The sequence below is a fragment of the Mandrillus leucophaeus genome, unplaced genomic scaffold, assembly GCF_000951045.1.
Source record: "Mandrillus leucophaeus isolate KB7577 unplaced genomic scaffold, Mleu.le_1.0 Scaffold87, whole genome shotgun sequence".
Taxonomy (NCBI): domain Eukaryota; kingdom Metazoa; phylum Chordata; class Mammalia; order Primates; family Cercopithecidae; genus Mandrillus; species Mandrillus leucophaeus.
Genome location: NW_012109474.1, coordinates 3786517 through 3804187, shown reverse-complemented (window position 1 = coordinate 3804187; position 17671 = coordinate 3786517). Strand labels below are relative to the sequence as shown.

Below are 17671 nucleotides of genomic sequence, written 5' to 3'. Positions count from 1 at the left end.
ATCTCAAGTGATCCACCTGCCTCGGCTTCCCAGAGTGCTGGGATGACAGGCGTGAACTACCACACCGGCCGGCTAGTTAATTTTTAAGGCATCCTAATGAGATATGGAGGGAAAGCATAGAAGCATTCTGATGATGAATGAAGAAAGAAGACAGAGGGCTATGAAGTAGAAACGCTCAAAGGCAGGCCAGCCCTGCAGGAAACAGACTTGCTTGAATGATCCATCAAAACACAAGAGCCTTTGCCCAAATTCTTATGGGCCCCTTCCTCTTCCTTTCTTTCTTGGCTGTTTTCCGCTTACTGCCCCTTTGAAAGGCAGATATAGGAAAGACAAGCGCCATGTGGCTTATGAAAGAATAAGCAATGAGTGATTTTAGGTCAGTCTGTCAGAGGCAAATAAAACTTGTTATGATTATCCCTTAGAGAGATAGAATGAGGAATTGATATGCTATACATTCTGCCGGGGCTTAGAATTAAAGTAACTTGTATTATATCATACCCACCTAATTTTAGAAGTACTGCTGCGAGAACGATAGACCCAGTAATGGGGCCTCTATATGTGCCTCTGACAGTCAGAGGTGTGAGCCATAGAGGGCTAGTTTTACTGTAAATGCCATGACGCACACTAGTCATAGAAGGTTACCGGATCAGGAGTTTGACCGTTCTTGAATGTTGCAGTGGAGATGAGCAGGTTTAGTGAGCACAGGGTAAAATAAGTGCTACAAGCAAGGGTAGTGGGTGGTGCCCCCGGCAGCCCCAGCAAGGACTCTATGATAGGAGGAGAGGTGGCCCTTCCTGGAGCGACGCACTCATTGTGATTCAGGCTGTCATCGCACTCCTCAGGACCTCCGCACACTCCTGAGGTGGTTCCTGACCTTTCTTAGGCCTTACAAAGTGCTCAGTGAAGTCTTAATGACATTTTTTTTTTCTCTTTTGAGATCGTCTACTTCCTAATAGGATAAATTCAGAGGAAAGCACGCTCCAATCCTTCAACTGCCTCTTCTCAACACAAACAACGAAGAACTCATTAACGGGCCTGAAGAGGAGGCGGTAGAAAGGGCTTGTCACAGGACCACGGGCTGAGAAGCCACCCTCAGGTGGGATCGCACGACTCGCCCCAAGGCCACTGGGTCAGGAGTGGGGTCTGTATCCCAGTGAAGGGGAAACTGATGTCTGATGTCTGCCTGGCATTGCCATGGCATCTCTTTGGGCAAAGTTTGGTTAGTGATTTAGCCCTGCGTACATCTGAGCGTGCTTTGACAGCCATGCTTTTTCATTTGACTCTAACAGGAATCCCATGAAATAAGCAGAATGGCCTGACTCTCCCAATTTGGCAGAAAAGACAATAGGGAAGTTAAGCTCTGAGAAAACAGTGGACATGGAGTGAAAACCCAGGCTCAGCCGCTCATTGTGTGACCTTGAGTGAGGCTCCTTCCCTTCCAGTTTTGTCATCTGTGAAACGCTAGGGATGGACAACATGGGTGTGAGGTCTTTTTACACATCTATTCTAGTGATAAACTACATGAGCAAAAGGACTTGCCCAAGGTCATGCAGTTGGCGAGGTGAGCGAGAATAACACAGAGGACAGTGTTTTCCAGACTGCCCCTGTTGAAAGGGAACACCCTCCATTGCCACCCACACCATCTCCCCAAGTGTGGGCTGCAGGGGCCTCTACATGCCCCCAGACCTTGCAAAGACCAAGACCCCCGGGGGTGGTGCAGTAGCGGGGCACACCCAGCATCTGTCCTGACTGCAACGTGAAACCCCAACGTGGCCAGTTGCTCATTAGAGAAGAGGCTGTTTTCTTTGGTATCTCTTTCACTAAATGAACCTAATGGACACGGGCCCGGTGTCAGGCCCTGCACCAGAGGAGGGGATGTGGAAGCAAATGAGACATACTGTCCACCCATGAGAAAGGTGGGAGGCATGTGGACCAGGCTGCTGTGTACTGCTGAGTGGGTGAATAAGAATTCATCCATGTGCCAGGAGGGTGGTGCTTCCCCACTCCCCTGGGACAGATGCGCCTGTACTCAGGACCCTTCCGGACTATGCCCTGTGTATCTTTTCACCGGGCTGTTTATTTGTATCCTTGAAAATGTCCTTCATAATAAATGTAAGTAAGTGTTACATGGACCTAACCCTAACCCTTACAGTAAATGTAAATAGGTATTTCCCTGAGTTCTGTGAGCTCCTCTAGCAAATTAATTAAACCCAAAGAGGGGACCATGGGAACCCCAACTTGAAGCCAGTCCATCAGACATTCCGGAGGAGTGGACTTATTAATATGACCGGTGGGAAGGAGGGGGCAGTCTTGTGTCCCTCAACCTGTGGGATCTGACACTATCTCCAGGTAAATAGTGTCAGAATTGAATTGGGGGACATCCAGCTGATGTCCACTGAAGAACTGATTGCTAGCTTGCTGGTGGGGAGAAATCCCCACATATTTTGAGGTCACGGAAGTCTTCTGGGTATATTGTTGTGGTGTGAGCAGAGGAAAAATGTTCTGAGAGTTTTTCCAAACAAGGCTCCCGTTGGATCACTAACCCTATCACTGGCCCTGGGCTCTCTCAGCCAGGGAAAAGGGGCATTTTTTTGTGACCCACACAAAGGCACTCGCTGTAGCCCAGGTGAGCATGGTCTTCTTCAAAGGGAGTGGAGATTCATAAAACTTTAGAAGGGATTAGGTTTTGAGAAGTTTGTGTGTAGACAGCATCCGCCAAACACATTGGAGAGAGCAGATGCATGCAGAAGATGTACACGTCTGACCACAACCAACCTACTGTCTGGAAGAAGTATGTGCTCTTTTTCTAAGAGTCAACCCTTCCAACCACACAGAATCAAGGAACCCAATAGCTCCCTTTCTGCAATGTGCTAGTAGATGACTATTCTTCCATCTGTTCAACACAGTCAACAAAATCGATTGAGGGCCATGTCTTAGGCACAGTGATCAGAATCCATGAGGGGGACCACGAAGAAGGAGAGGCAGCTTTCAAGAGGCCAGGGGACTCTCGGCTTGGGAGAGTACAAAGAGACAGACTCAAACACCCCTAGGACAGAGCAGAGAGTGATCAGTGTTAGAAGATACCCGTGATGGCCTGGGGAAAGTGCCATGGGAATTCAGAGGAAGGAATGATTAATTCCAACCCAGAATCCGGAAAGATTTCATGAAGGAGACTGCGCTCACAGAGACCCTCCACCAGAAGAGGAAGAAGCCCTCAGTCCCTGTGTCCTTTGGCCACATCAGCTGTGTAAGCTTGAGAAAGCCGTTTTTCTCTGTTTTAAAATGAACCATTTGCCCTAAGTGCTTCACAGCATTATGGGGATTAAAAGAGAACTGATTTAAATGCACATTGGATAAATAAAAGCACCAAATATAAGCCTTTCATCATCACTGGGGGAAGAGAGGGCAGAAAGCTAAAAGCAGAAAGTGTATAAGGGAGGAGGTGGGGTGGGGGTGGGTGGTGTCTGCCAAACACAGGGGCGCAGGGATGATGTGAGTGCCTACTGGGCTCGTAACTGCCTCCAGTGATTTCTTTAACCTCCCACAGCGAATTTTATTAAAGAGAACCCGATAAGAGCAAGCCAGAACATCGAAATTCCTCTGCATTGGGAAAATGGAAGTCTCAACCAGGGAAGTGGCTTCCAGTCCCAAGTGACAGGATAACCCTGAGCCCAGCCCTCAGGATCGCTGGGGGAGCGTGTGAGCCTCGGTCTCTCCAGCTCCCAGCACTGAGCTTGGGTTTGATGTTGGCTCACCAAACACCCATTAAATGAATGGATGCAGTCCTGACTGCTTTCCAAGGAATTTTACATTCATGGACCATTTTGATTCTTAACCATAAGCCAGAGGAGCAGATAGGGCACAATTATTATCCCTGTCAAAGAGGGGAAACTGAGGCTCCCAGGGGTAAGTGTCCAAGTTAGCACTGTTAGAAGGAACCTGGACCCCTGACTCCTCCTAAAGGGTCTTTTGCTCACACCATGTCACCCCCAAAGAATTATTATGATAGCCAGTTTATGCCACTATAAACCATCTTCCTGGACCTTCCTAAAGGCCTACTACACGCTGTCTTAAGCTCTTTCCTTGTCGCAACTCACTTAATCAGGTCCTTTCATCACATGATGCTCAAATGTACTGGTTTATTCCAATTCACAAGGTAGTTTTTGTGCATCCCACATATAAGAGTCTTGTGGATTTTCTAGATCTTTTACCAAGAACAGATTTGGATTAAAACCTTTGGTTTGGTGGTTTGGAGTCATTGCTCCTTAGAAGAAAGAGAAGGAAGAAGCAGTTCAGGGTATCAGAAAGAGATACAAGGGCACTGTTTTTCCCTGCCTCCCGTGGCCCCACCTCATGGACATTCCGTCCTACAGAGTTGGCTGTCAGTTTTGACAGATGGCTTGGCTGCAGGAACGGGGCAGAGGACAGGCTCATGGTTAAGGTCGCTAAGTAATTTGTGGCACCAAGGAGCCAGAGCCAGCTAGGCTGATTTGGGGTCTGAAATCTGGGCTGGAGTCCAAGTTCTAGCCAGGGAGAGTAGGATGGGGAGCCCTGCTCCCTGCGCCTTGTGACACCCTCCACTGCAGCTGTAGCAGGCAGATCAGTGCCCTTCTATGTAGGGTGCTAAGGGAGGGCAGAGGAATGGGGCTCAGGGAGACAGTCAAAGCACCTTCAAGGTCAAAGCCACCCTCCCCTTTCATGACCCACCCCAGCCCCTTGGATGATAATAGACTACTGTACCTACTCCCAAGGAGATGTTTTATTCTAATAACATTTTTTGTAGCATCAAGGTTTGGGCAGGAGGCTGGAAGCCACACCCAGCCCCCAGTTCTGTTGCAGAGTACATGGCAACATGCTCATGCTGAGGGGCTCCGAGGCACCCCTAAAGTGGCAGGAACCTGGGACAGGGGAAGGAAGGGAATGTCAGAGGACTCCCAGCTTCTGAAGAGAGGAGTGGGTCAGGTAAGAGGAGGTCTGGGCCTTTGAGAACAACTCAGTGTGACATTTGTCTCCAGCAGCCTGGCCAGGTCAGCTCTGATCCCTGCAGTTGGTAGAGTATTTAGCACCCACCACGGGGGATCTCAGTAGTACAGTCTGCCACCCATGGCTTTCGCATCACACTGAGAGGCAAGAGTATCGTGGGACCTGGGAGAACTGAGTCATTAGCTGGATAAGGTACAGTGATGGATTAGCTCATCAGATCAATCATTTGTGCCTGCTGTCCACTGACTGAGAGAAATGGATACTGAGTGGGTCAGCTTGGATGGGATGAGGGAGGTGAGACCAACCAGAGCATGAGGCTCACAGGGTGGGAAGCCTCAGGGGGTGTCCTCAGCACACAGGAAAGACATCGGATGGCTAAGTGGACAGCAGGGATAAGAGGATGCTAGAGGCAAATTCACCAACCACATAGTTTTCAAGCCATAGAATTTAGAGCTGGAAGAAATTTTAGAGATCTAGTCCAGCTTCTGCTGACACAGCTTAGAGTGATCAAAGCCACACGGCAGAGCCAAGACCAAGAACCAGATCTCTCTCCACGCCTCCAACAACTTTTCAGGCTAATGATCTTCCTAGCACTCTCCAGCCTCCCGTCATTGCTAACTCTAGTCCTCTGACTACCGTGGAGCTAGGAACAGCTTGGGAGTGCTGTAAGTATTCTTGGGGATTCTGTGGACCACCGGTATCCACCATTCCAACCAGACATACCTTGTGGGAGTAATGCTGATCAACAATCCTTGCCAACCCGAAATCCCCAATCTTGAGCACGAGGTCCTCTGTGCTGATGAAGATGTTGGCGGGCTTCAGGTCCCTGTGCAGCACGTTGGCGGAGTGGATGTACTTGAGCCCGCGGAGCAGCTGGTACATGAACAGCTTGGCATGCTCTTCCGCCAGTGTGCCCTGCTCCAGCAGGCGTGCCAGGTCAGTCTCCATGTACTCCTGGACGATGTAGGCCACGCTGAACTTGAGCAGCTCACCCTGCAGGTCAGTGCCCTTGGGCCCGAGCACCTCGTACACTTTGACGATGTTGTCGTGGTCCAGACGCCGAATGATCTTGATCTCTCGGAGTGCATGCTTCATGCTGCGGGCATCACTCAGGGCAATCTTCTTCACGGCGACCTTCCGGCAGGCCCGGCTGTCCATGGCCGACAGCACCAAACCATTGACACCGAAGCCCAGGGGTTGGAAGTCAACAAAGCGCCCACCGAGGTCATACCCGTAGACACTGGCGATGCAGTCACTCTTCTCAGCCATTGTGGGCTCAGTGATCTGGAGCTGCCCAGATAACACAGGGGCAGTCAGGAAAGGCCAAGTCTCGGCTAGTGGTCTCCCTCGCACACTTCATTCTGTCAAGTCCCACGGCTGAGGGATGCGTTTTCTCCCGGTGAGGTCACTGCCACCAGCTCTCTGGAGACGAGAATGGCATATGGCCATGCTCGCTGAGCTGCACTAGTTGGGGGCTCAGACTGTTGCCTTAACCTGCATGGGGAGGGCTGTCCACTAATTCCTGTGTTTCCTGAACACTCCTTAAAGCTTAGAATGGCTCATATTTCTTTTTAAATCTGGCATCTTGGAAAGAAAACCGAGTATCATTATCTACAGAATGTCAAGTTTTCTACCATAGTGGACTGCAAAGTAAAAGATGCAGAAACTCTCCCCTTTGAACACTTTGTTACAGGCTGAAATGCAAGAGTTGTTTGCTGAGCTGAACTCCTTTACTTAAGATGCTCCAAAGCTCAGCTGTGTCACAGCCTCTCTCTGTGTTCCAAGCAGTATGCAGGGATCCCATCAATGAATTCTGGAGGCATCCAGGGGCTTCTTTCTACCTCTCCCGTTTCTACCAGCTCACCTTAGATTCCAAAACCTGAGCCGGTCTGGTGAGCACTGGTGAAAAAAGCTGGAGAAACCCAAGCACCTTTCATGAGCTCTACACCAAGTTACGCCCGAGGTTCCAGATGCAGGGGAGCTCAGCTGCCAGGCCGGGATCCTCTGGAGCCTTTGGATATGGGCAGCATCCTCTTTCGCCAGCTCATCCACGCCACCTTGCCCAAGACTGTATTCCACTGCACCCAGAGAGGCTGCAGGAATGTGGCATCTTTCAGACCAAGTCTCCTTCCCTGTCAAAGAGATAACGTTGGGTAAATTTCCATACTCCGGCTTCCAACACCTTCCCACTTGCATCTTTTGTTAACCAGCCCAAGTGTTATTTGATCTGTCCAGCCAGCTGAAACACTGCTTGCTCAGGGGATTCCGGGCTTTGCACTGCCCAGCCACCCTCCTGCTGTGCGTAGCACTCCCCTGGAAGAGAGAGAAGATGGATTGATTTGATAAGACCATCAGATGTTGTGCCTCTTATGTCAGTGCCGGCTCCCCCAAGGTTAACATGTGCAAATTACGGGGGAGAAGTATCCCTTCTGACCTTTGCAAAATTAATTTGTTTTATGCTTTCCAAACACACACATCAGCGCTAGCTAGGAAGGGTGAGAGTAGAAAGTAACGAGTTGCAGACAGAAAACAAAGGATCGATACTCTTGTTTTGCACTTGGGTTCCTTTTCTTCCTTCTTTTACAAATGTCTTTGAACATTTTAAGAGGCTTTCACGGGGACTGAGATTTAACATTTGTATCTCTCGCTTTCCACGTAAGTTGAAGAAGCCCATGTACCAAATTACAAGGAAGTAGTGTTGCCACCCGTAATAAAAGGACTCTCTTTGCCCAGAAACCAGGGTGCAGAGTTCCTAGTGCTACATCAAGACTGGCATGGTGAGCTGTATTCTTTTTGACAATGGTGACCTCGCTCTTCAAAGCAATGGGTCAAATCTAAACTTCACTGTCCCTGCCCTCTGGTGGCTGTTGACTCAAATTACAGGTATAGGAGCTAAGTGGGGAGAAAAAACCCTGCAAAACTAGAAATGTAAATTCAGATCTCTGAAATAAGGTAATATTATAGCGTCTAAGAGACTGGCAGGTTTTCTAAGTTCATAAAGACCACAGACACACAAAGAAAGAACACTGTATCTAACACAAAGGCATGAACCTGGCAGACTGCTGCTTTATTCTCATCATATCGCAGGGCCTCCTGTAGAGACGCTTTCCTATCTGAAGTCTGCACAATTCTGCAAAGATAAATGAAGCAAAAACAATAGTCAACTCAATGCTCTGAAATTAAGGGGGCAAATTAGGGGACACAGATGATCTGAAATAGTAAACAATCAGATCCCCTGTAAAGACTTCTAATGAAAGAAATTTTCCAAGGGTCTAGAACATAGTAATTGCTCAACAGATGTTACCTATTGTTGCTGTTTAGTTAAACATTCCCTTATATTTGAATAAGATGTATTCAAGATTCTGATAATTTGTCAGATCTTTGATAATTCTATTCTGCATGTTTTTACTGGGTCCAGGAACAAAACAACCACAGACTTACAGAATTTCAGATTGGGAAGCAATCTAAGCAAACAAGGCCCGTGGTCGTTATCTAGAGATGATACTGCCCTCCTCACCTTATTTGACTGGGAGTCACTACTGGTATTTAATGGGCAGGGCCGGATTTGCTAACCATTCTACTGAGCATCCCCACCTCCATGCCCAAATGCCCAGAGCACGTCCACTGACATCCACCCCTCCACCCCCAAATGCCAACAACACTTCCACGGAGAAACATCAATTCTGATTCCAGTTCTCACTTTACAGGTGAGGACACCAAGGCTTGGAGAACACTAGCTTAGTGCTTTCAGTATAGATAGGGTCAATATCCATCTGATGAATGGGTAAATGAATACCATTCACTCTGTTTGAGGATGCCCAGCCACTAAGAGACAGTGCTGGGAGCACCCAGTGAACCAGATTCTATGGCCTGTGCTAGTGAAGTCCACCTGGATACCTAACTCAGGGGAATCAAAGAGCCTCCGCAGCTCCCCATTGTCTCACTCCTCGACTCCTGCTGCCCAAGTCACGTAATGGCAATTACATTGAAGCTTCTCTTTCTCCCCACAAGCCTGGTCTGGCTCCCAAGGGCACAGCAAAGAGGCAATCGCATATTATTATTTTTTTTTAGGAAGAGACATGCTTAAGCCTTCTTCCCTTTCCAGCTCCTGCTGGGTTGTAAACAGAGAGAGGAATGAGCACCTAAGCAGAGAAGGGATGACATCACAAGCAAGCTGAATGCAGGATTTGCTTGAGGTCAGCTGCAATGCAGATAATCTGCGAATAATTAAGAGGTGCTTTATTTATTTTTAAAACTCTTTCCCTCTCATGCATGGGAAGAGACACCCTGTGTGCATGTCTCTTTTTCAGTGGTCTTCCCAACATGCTGTCAGCTTTAGGGGGCAAGTACCATGTCAAGGTGGAAAGCCTCGATTCCAGCCACTCTACCTTTCTGGTGGGCCACTAAATAGACTCTTTCCTGCCTGGCTTCTTTGCTTGTACCTTCCCAGTTCCTGAAATATTCTCCTGCTTCCCCACCACCCCCATTTGTTGAAATCCTATCATTCAGAATCCAAAGTCTCATTTTTTTCCTAAAGCATCCATCCCGGTTCTCAATGACATATCTCCCTTTTCTAAACTCCTGTGGCACTCATGTGTATGCTGTGTTTGGCATTTACCATATATTAGCCTGGGTTGTTATTTAACTTTTTGTGCATGTCCATCTCCCAACTAGACTGTAAGCTTCACAAGTAGCTTACAGGGCACAAAGTAGGGCATAGAAAATATCCGTGGACTAGAAGGAGCTGAGTGCCATTCATTATGTCTACAAAGTGGTGATGCCTACATTTCCTAGGGGTCACTGTCCCTTGTGATACTTGCCACGGAAATTGTTCAAAGGGCGCATCTCACAACAAGCCCTAACCACTCAGACCAACTAATATTTCTGAACTTCAATCCTCTTAGTAACATCTTCTGCTTAGATGCTGCCTCTCTAGAGTTTCAGTGCTCTAATCAGGCAACCTCTTGTCTGACCATTTCTCCGTTCCCATTTGAGTTTATTATTATGCCTCTCTTCTCAAGCCTCTTGATTTTCTGTTTCTTTCCCCAAGTCCTCTGTAATTTGCATTGTAAACCCTTTGCCTTTCTCACTAGGTGGGCTGATTATGAGGCATCCATCACCTAAGAAGCCTCAGGTTAGTGGTCCATTTCTTGCATGATATGCTGAGAGGTGTGGGCCCATCAGCCATGGGGAGGAGTAGACTGACATCTGGATGTGTCCACCTGGGCAGGGGAGTGGTTGTGGCAGCTCTTGGTGTGGTGCAGCTTCTCAGGGCCAGTTCAAAGTGGTGGTTCAGAACTGCTCCGAACCACAGGTGTGATTTCAAACCCAGGGAGGTGGCATTCACTGTCTGGGATGGGAAGGCCACTCGTTCAGTCGTGCTTGAATGACACCCAGCAAGAGGAAAGCATGGAACTCCCGCAAGGGCAGCCAAGGTCCCCATGATTCCATGGCTGGGCATTGTAATAAAACACAGGAATAGAAATTTCTACCCTCAGGACTCTGAACAATGGAGTTTCAGCTCTCACTGCTTTCTCACCGACTCTCAGGCAACAGCTTATTTGAGGGCAATTAATTATTCTCTCACTCATCCAGCCTTTTAACGTGTGGAGGCAAACCAGAGACGAGATGGCGTGTGCCAACTGTCCCTTTCTGGGATTCCTGGGGCTCTGGTTTACACATTGGCTTTGGAAAGTCTAAATTTAGACTCACCTCCCTGTCTGCTCAGATCCTCCCAAACCTCATGCTGTCGACTTTCCACAGGAACTATCTCCCCAGCAAGGTGCTGACATTTCACAGACGCTGCTTTCTTCCCCTCTCCTGAACACTCTGAAACTTACAGGAAGCCCTTCTCCCATGAAGCCGCTGTTTCCAGCCGAGCAGGCTATGCACTGCGTGCTTCTAGGTGGCACCTTCACATGGCAATCAGTCTGACTCCAAGGCTCGTGATCCTAATGAGTCACTGTGGTCTATGTGAATGGAGTCCTCTAGACCAAGGATGGGCAAACTTTTTCTATAAGGAGCCAGAGAAGAAATATTTTCATGTTTGTAGGACATACAGCCTCTGTTGAAACCACTCAACACAACTTAATTCTGCCTTTAGAGCAAAAAAGCAGCCACAGACAATACCTGAACAAAGGTACATGGCTGCATTTCAATAAAACTTTATTTACAAAACTAGGTGCTGGGCCAGAGTAGGCTTGTGGGCTGCAGTTCGTGGACCTCTGCTCTAGACTCCACGGGAACATCCTCTAGCTCATTCACAAGCAGGCCCTGAAGTGTGCTGGGACCTGGCCCCTTTCTGGCTCCTCCTGCACTGCACTGTCTCCTTCCTCTTGGACTCAGTCTTCCTTTTGCCCCTCATGGTGACACGATCCCAGGCCTGGCTGGCCTCCTGGGGAGCTACCCTAGGAGGTGAGGCTTGGTTCAGCTCATCTACAAATTCTTTCCAAAAGCTACCTAATCTGGCCTAAAGGTCCCTTCTAGTTCTAAAATTCTGTGGTACAGCTGATGTGCCTCACTCCACAACCCCAATTGCATTTTAACAAGCCTTCCAGAGAGATGGCAAAGAGGACATGATGAAGATGGTGGAACTGCATGTCCTGAGGGTTTACCAGAGGCCAGTGGCTTCACCTGATTATTTCAGTTGGGTCTCACAACATCCCTGTGAGGTTGATATCATTTTCCATGGAGCTCCAAGAGGGAAGTGATTTTCCCAGTCACCCTCTGGCAGGTGAAGAATCTGGGATGTCAACTCAGGTTGGTCTGAGTCCAGCGCTTACGCTCTAATCGCCATAACATGATCTTAGCCCCAGCGAGTAACTTACCACAAACCATCTAGGCTCAGTATGAGTTTTCAGGCCCAGTGAGGGAAAAATGTGAGGTAGGCACACCTTGTGGTATGTCTCAGATTAAAGCAAGAGGCAGCCACCTTTTCAGCCTGTGTTCAACCCAGTATGGAGGCCACAGTAACCCCATTCTATGGAAAGGGAAACCCAGAAATAGAATGCTGAAATAATATTAAAAGTGGAGTAAAAACCCCTTGATTTTAAACAACCACACCCCCACCTTCCATCATGTTCTTGACCTTTAATTGTGAACCTCAGCCATGCTGGAGCCTGTGGCACAGGGACTGAGCATCCTTGGGACGAGCTGGCTGACTTGCAGGCATCCTGACTAGCACAGCCTGTAGCTGACACTGACTGTGGCCACCTACCCAGGAAACATTCCTGCTTCCTCCTCACGAACAAACCAGGTCTGGTTCGGCCATCAGGCAGCTGAGCCCACTCAGGAATGACTCCCAGTGGGTCTAAACCAGCGTTTCTCAGCCTCAGCACTGTCAACATTTTGAGCCAGGTGATCCTTAGCAGTGGGACTGTCCTGTGCATGGCTGCGTGCTCAGCAGCATCCCTGGCCTCAGCCTCCTGGATGCCAGTCACACCCCCAAGTTGTGACAACTGAAAGTGTCTCCAAACACTGACAACTGTCACCTATGGGGGAAGCACAAAATCGCCTCTGGTTGAAAATCACTTGTCTCAATCAGCAGTTTTCAACAGGGTTGGTGTTGGCATCCGAGCTGGGTGCCTCGGACTCAAGGTTAAGCTGTTGGCCAGGGCTGCAGTCATCTCAAGGCTCAAACAGGGAGGAAGATCTGCTTCCAAGCTCACTCAGGTGATTACACAATGACTGGCCTCAGCTTCTGCAGTTCTCTCTGCTTTATGGGACTGTACCATACACTATTGCTGGAAGTTTAACAACTCTGATCCCAACCCACTAAATGCCAATAGCACTCCCTAGTCCCTGGGTCAGACTCACATTTCCCAGAGTCCCAGGAGGCAATGTCGTCTCCCAAACCCATCTCTGTTGAGGACCATGAATCTAAACCAACTGTGGTAATACAATTCCCTCTGGGCAGTGATTGCTTTAGGGGTGGTCATATGATCCTGTTCTGGTCAACAAGCCTAAGGGAAAGTCTGCTGGGGAGTCCTAAGGGAAAAGGTTTCCTTCCCAAGCAAGAAGAAACCCTACTTCCTGTTTGTGGATGCGGGTGTAGAGGAAGTGGTGTTGGTGCTGCAGCAGCTGTCTTGAGGCCACATGGGGAGGTGGCAGAGGAGCGTGGGACCTTGCTGGCATCGCTGCTGAGCCACGCCTGCAACTACCCACCTCCAGCTTTCTTGCCAAGAGAGACTGTCAAGCCTTACTGCTGTTTAAGACATTTTTGCTTTGGACTTCTACATTTTTTTTTCACTTGACGCTGAGATGATCTAACTGAGAGTAACTTGCTCAGCACATGGTTGGCCTAAATGGAAAGTGAGGAGAGGTAGAACACATGGCTTCTGACCTCAAGAAGCTTATATTCATATCGGGGGAGTGGAACCACAACAATAATTATGGAAACAACACAGGAACATTCAGGAGTCGACTGCGTGATCCCTACTGTAAGTGTAGCAGGAAGCGGGGTGAGTCCCATCAGTCAGAGAGGCGCCTGGAGGATGTGGAAGGCAGCTACCCAGATGCCCCAGTGATCCTGGTTTTCAGGCCCTGTGTCATTCTCTCCCCTCAAGTGGGTGCTGGACTCACTGACTCATTTCTAAGGAACAGAATTTGGCAAAAGGAATGGGATGCCACTTCTGAGATCAGGCTATAAAGAGCCTGTAGCTTCCATCTCAGGTAATCACTCTCTCCTGTTCGCTCTTGGGGAAGCTGCTGCTCCTTCTTGAGGCAACCCTGTCGGGGGATCCCTGTGAGTTCTCAGAAACGGACCTGCCAGCCACCGCGTGAGTGAGCTTGGAGGCAACCCTTCCCTGAGTTGAGCCCTGAGTGGACTACAGCCCCGCCAACAGCTTGATGGACATCTCAGGACACTTCGAGTCAGAGGCACCAACTAAACTGTGCCCAGATTCTTTACTCTCAGGAGCTGCATGGTAATAAATGTTGTCTTTAAGCCAATAAATGTTGGGACATTTGTTATACGGCGATAGCTAACTAATGGAGAGGAAGGACTTGGAGATCTGCAGTTCTTGACTTTCTAAAATAGAGAAGAGGCCTTGAAAAGTCCTTGTTGAGTCTGGGGTCTTGGGTCTCACCTGGCATGGATCTCATTAGATTCCAGAGTCAGAACTGTGGGGAGGAGGGAACCTTACCTCTCTGTTTTCACTGATGTAACCCAGGGTCCAGGGCAGTGTCTGGCACACAGAGAGGGATTCAATAAATAAATATCAGTGGACACAGGAATGGCTCCATGTTTGCAGTAAGATTCTGGTTATGACAAAGTACAACCCACATGGAAAGATAAATTTAAAAAGCATCCCTGAGGCCCAGAAAAGAAAGCTTTTTAAATCCCTGCAGCCTGAGTAGGGGCTAAAAGCAGGGGTTCAAGGTAGGAGGCCACACAGGCTCCCGAAAGCATAATGACCAGAGGCGTTTCCTCACCAAGGAAAGAACTGCTGTGTAATCGCTGATCTTTACTGTTGAGACTCAGCTGGGTCTTCTCTCAGCGGCGGCAGCAGGACCCCCAGGAATGAGGAGAAACAACTCTCCCTGGCCTTCTGGCTTTTGAAATTAAGCGCTGCTCCCTCCACCCTGGAGGAGTGCAGGTTGCGGTGGTGCATGTGGAGTGACCTGTGCACGCTCAGAAACTCATTTTCCTTTGCGGAAACTCTGATATATGGGCAGATGGCTGCTCCTAATGGTGCCGCCCATGATGCCAACCATGGGCTACATTCCCTATGCCTGTGCCTGTCTCATGCCCAGCACCATTCCCAGCCTAGGACCTGGGATGACCCTTCACACACACCAGCCAGCAGGACACCAACTGACCTGAGCCAAAAGCCCAGCTTAGTCTAAAATAAATAGGTCTCAAGCAGAGGAACCACTGACAGGCTCTGCTGCCCATGATGGGCCTCAGGTGAGCCCTCTCCCGCTGGGACGTGTGAGCCTGTGGTGACTGCAAATGTCTTAAGGTCCCTGGGTGGCAGTGAGGCCACCCACCCTGGGTTGTGTTTCCTTTGTACGGTTTTCTAAAGAACACGCCTGTGGGGACACTGCTGAGAAAGAAACAGGAGGGGACCCTGTTGTCTTCACCTCCCTGAGGTGGGGTGGTTAGAGGAAAGAATTGAGGGAGGGAAGAGAAGTTTGCAGAAGGAACATCAGATGCTGGGTGGGGAGTTCCCTCCTCCCCAAAGAGCAAAATCTCCAGGAGCGTTCGGGCTTTGCTCTGTTTTTCCTTTTGAAAATTACGTAACCAGCCAGGGAGAACAAAGCCTTCCCATGCCTCTCAGCGATACTAAAATAGCACGGAGAGAAATTCCGGCTGCCTCATCGGAACTCCAGCTCCACATCAGCAAAGCTGAGGAAGGGGAGCATCTGGGTCCCTGCGTGGGAAGTCTGGGAGCCGGTGGCCGCGGGCACAGCACCAGCTGCACAGAGGTCCCTGCCCAGGCTGGAGGCTGAGTCCAGCTTCTGGTCGGCAAGTGTCCAAGGGGGCATGTGCAGCAGGTGTGTAAATCCTTCTGATTTTAACCGACTCCTGCAACATTTGACCCTTGTAGATTCAAGGGGAAACTTCTTTTCTTTTTAAAGAAAGGAGATCTGAGATAGCAGAAGATGGTGGCCTCTTTCAAAATCTAAATCAGTGCAATTATGACTTCAGTGGCTAAATAAGGTGAGGCCCTATTTGGGGCTTGCTTTGTTCGGGCTGTGTTCTGAAGGGAAGGGATCCCAGCCAGGTCTGAGCTTCTCAGAGGCAGAGCCTGCATCTTTATTTCTCCCACACTTGCTTGAGTACTTATTGAATGGTGCCTGCAGGCCACTGTGCCTTCCCTGAATTGGGAGATAACTCTGTGAGCCCACATCTAATAAGCCATCTTGGGAATGCAGAAAGTCCTCTGGAAGCTCAGTGTTCAGATCTGAGTTTTCCTGCCAAATTTTGGGACCCATAAACGGGACCACTTACTTTCTACCTGCAGGGTTAGCCCATGGCAGGGATGCTCAAAGATCCTTGACTTGTAGCTACAGGAGTCCGTATTATCTTGCTTTTGACCAAAATGGCAGATGTGTGCCATACATATTACTATCACTCCATTTTGTGCCTATGGCAGACATTGATACTCAGTCATGACTCTCTTCTGATGAGCCAGGAGAATCAAAGTCCTTCTAAAACAGCACTCCTGAGAGCCTCTGCCAAGCACCTGGAGCTGGCACTCAGGTGGAGCCTACCTGCATCGGTGGCCTGGACTCTGACCTCACGCTCCCATTGCTAACGGGATCTTTCTTTGTCTCCGGCACCAAGCCCTGCCTTGTTCCCCAGGCACACAGTCCAACTCAGCTAGCATTTATTGAGGGCCTCCTAGGTGCTGGGCATAGTCATACACATTCAACAACGTTTAAGTTGAAGTTTCATTAGTTACATTGTGAGGTAGGTGTAACTATTCTCAGTAGATGAATCAACTCAGCACAGCACGTGGTACACAGTAGGTGCCCTGCAGGTGCCCATTCTCCTCTGCTTCCTTCCATTTTGCAGAGAGTTGAAATGACTTCCTCTAGGTCACACCCTAGAAGGTAGAGCCTGGGGTCTAAACTAGGCATGGTTCCAACACCAGTGAACTCTGCCATCTCCCATGGGGCTTCCTGTTACAGAGCACTCTTGAGCATCCTTGAGTGCTTGCTTCTGTTTTACTAATTTTTCCAGTTTCTTGGAGAAGGATTTATCTTGCTTCCTTAACTCATCTTGGGAACTGACATCCTTTGTCACTGTCTCTAGTCTCTGATCTCCAGTCTCCCTGAACTCTACTCACCAGCAATAAAAGGTATCTTTCAGCCCATAGATAATGTCACATTTCCCTTGCCTCTGAGCCTTCACACTTGCTGTTCCTTTTGTCAGGAAAACCTGTTCCTTTTGTTAGGGAAACTGCCCCACTTCTCTTCGCCTGGTTCATTTTTTTTTTTTTTTTTTTTGAGACTAGGGTCTTGCTCTGTCACCCAGGCTAATGTGCAGTGGCTCGATCATAGCTCAGTGCAGCCTCAAACTCCTGGGCTTAAGAGCTCCTCCTGCCTTAGTCTCCTGAGTAGCCAGGACTACAGGTGCATGCCACCATGTCCAGCTAGGTTTTTTTCTTTTTTAAGTTTTGTAGACATAGGTTTCATCATGTTACCCAGGCTGGTCTCGAACTCCTGGGCTCAAGCAATCTTCCTGCCTCAACCTCCCAAGGTACTGGGATTACAGGTGTAATTCACACCCAGCCACTAATTCTTATGCATCCTTTAGGTCTAAGTTTAAATGTCCCTTCCTCCAGGAAGCCTTCCCTGATGTCTCTTTTCCCTTCCCAGACTGGCTTATCTGTTCAGGCTGTGTCCCTCTCTTAGCCCTTTTATGTCACTTTTCTCTCTGTTTCAGTTTTAACTACTGTGTTTGATGTTTGACTGGAAGTGCAGTGAGGGCAGGAACTCCCATCATGTGTATCGCTCTATTCTCAGCACCTAATTCCTAACCTACTGCATCAATATTAATATCTGAGCAGTGTAAATGCATTCCCAGAAGCTCCACACTCCAGACCATAGTTTACAAATCCAAATTTGTAATACTGACTTCTTTCTACCCGCTGAGGGATACCAACCAGACATGAGAATTTCACAAGTCTTATCTGATTTAAATCCTGGATTCAGTCCCTTTACATTTCACAGAGTTCTT

At 48.7% G+C, this 17671-nt stretch overlaps 1 protein-coding gene across 4 annotated transcripts in view; it reads right to left on the bottom strand.

The window, feature by feature from the left end:
• The window catches only part of MAPK4 (mitogen-activated protein kinase 4), a 106126-nt gene that overhangs the window by 61720 nt on the left and 26735 nt on the right, over positions 1–17671 (bottom strand). For 3 of the 4 annotated variants that reach the window (XM_011969038.1, XM_011969040.1, XM_011969041.1), the window contains exon 1: positions 5707–7354. In XM_011969038.1, the coding sequence (XP_011824428.1) occupies positions 5707–6252 (546 nt within the window). In that variant the 5' untranslated portion in view covers positions 6253–7354. Of the gene's footprint in view, positions 1–5706; positions 7355–17671 lie in introns of those variants that run through there. The other variant, XM_011969039.1, reaches the window with a different exon arrangement.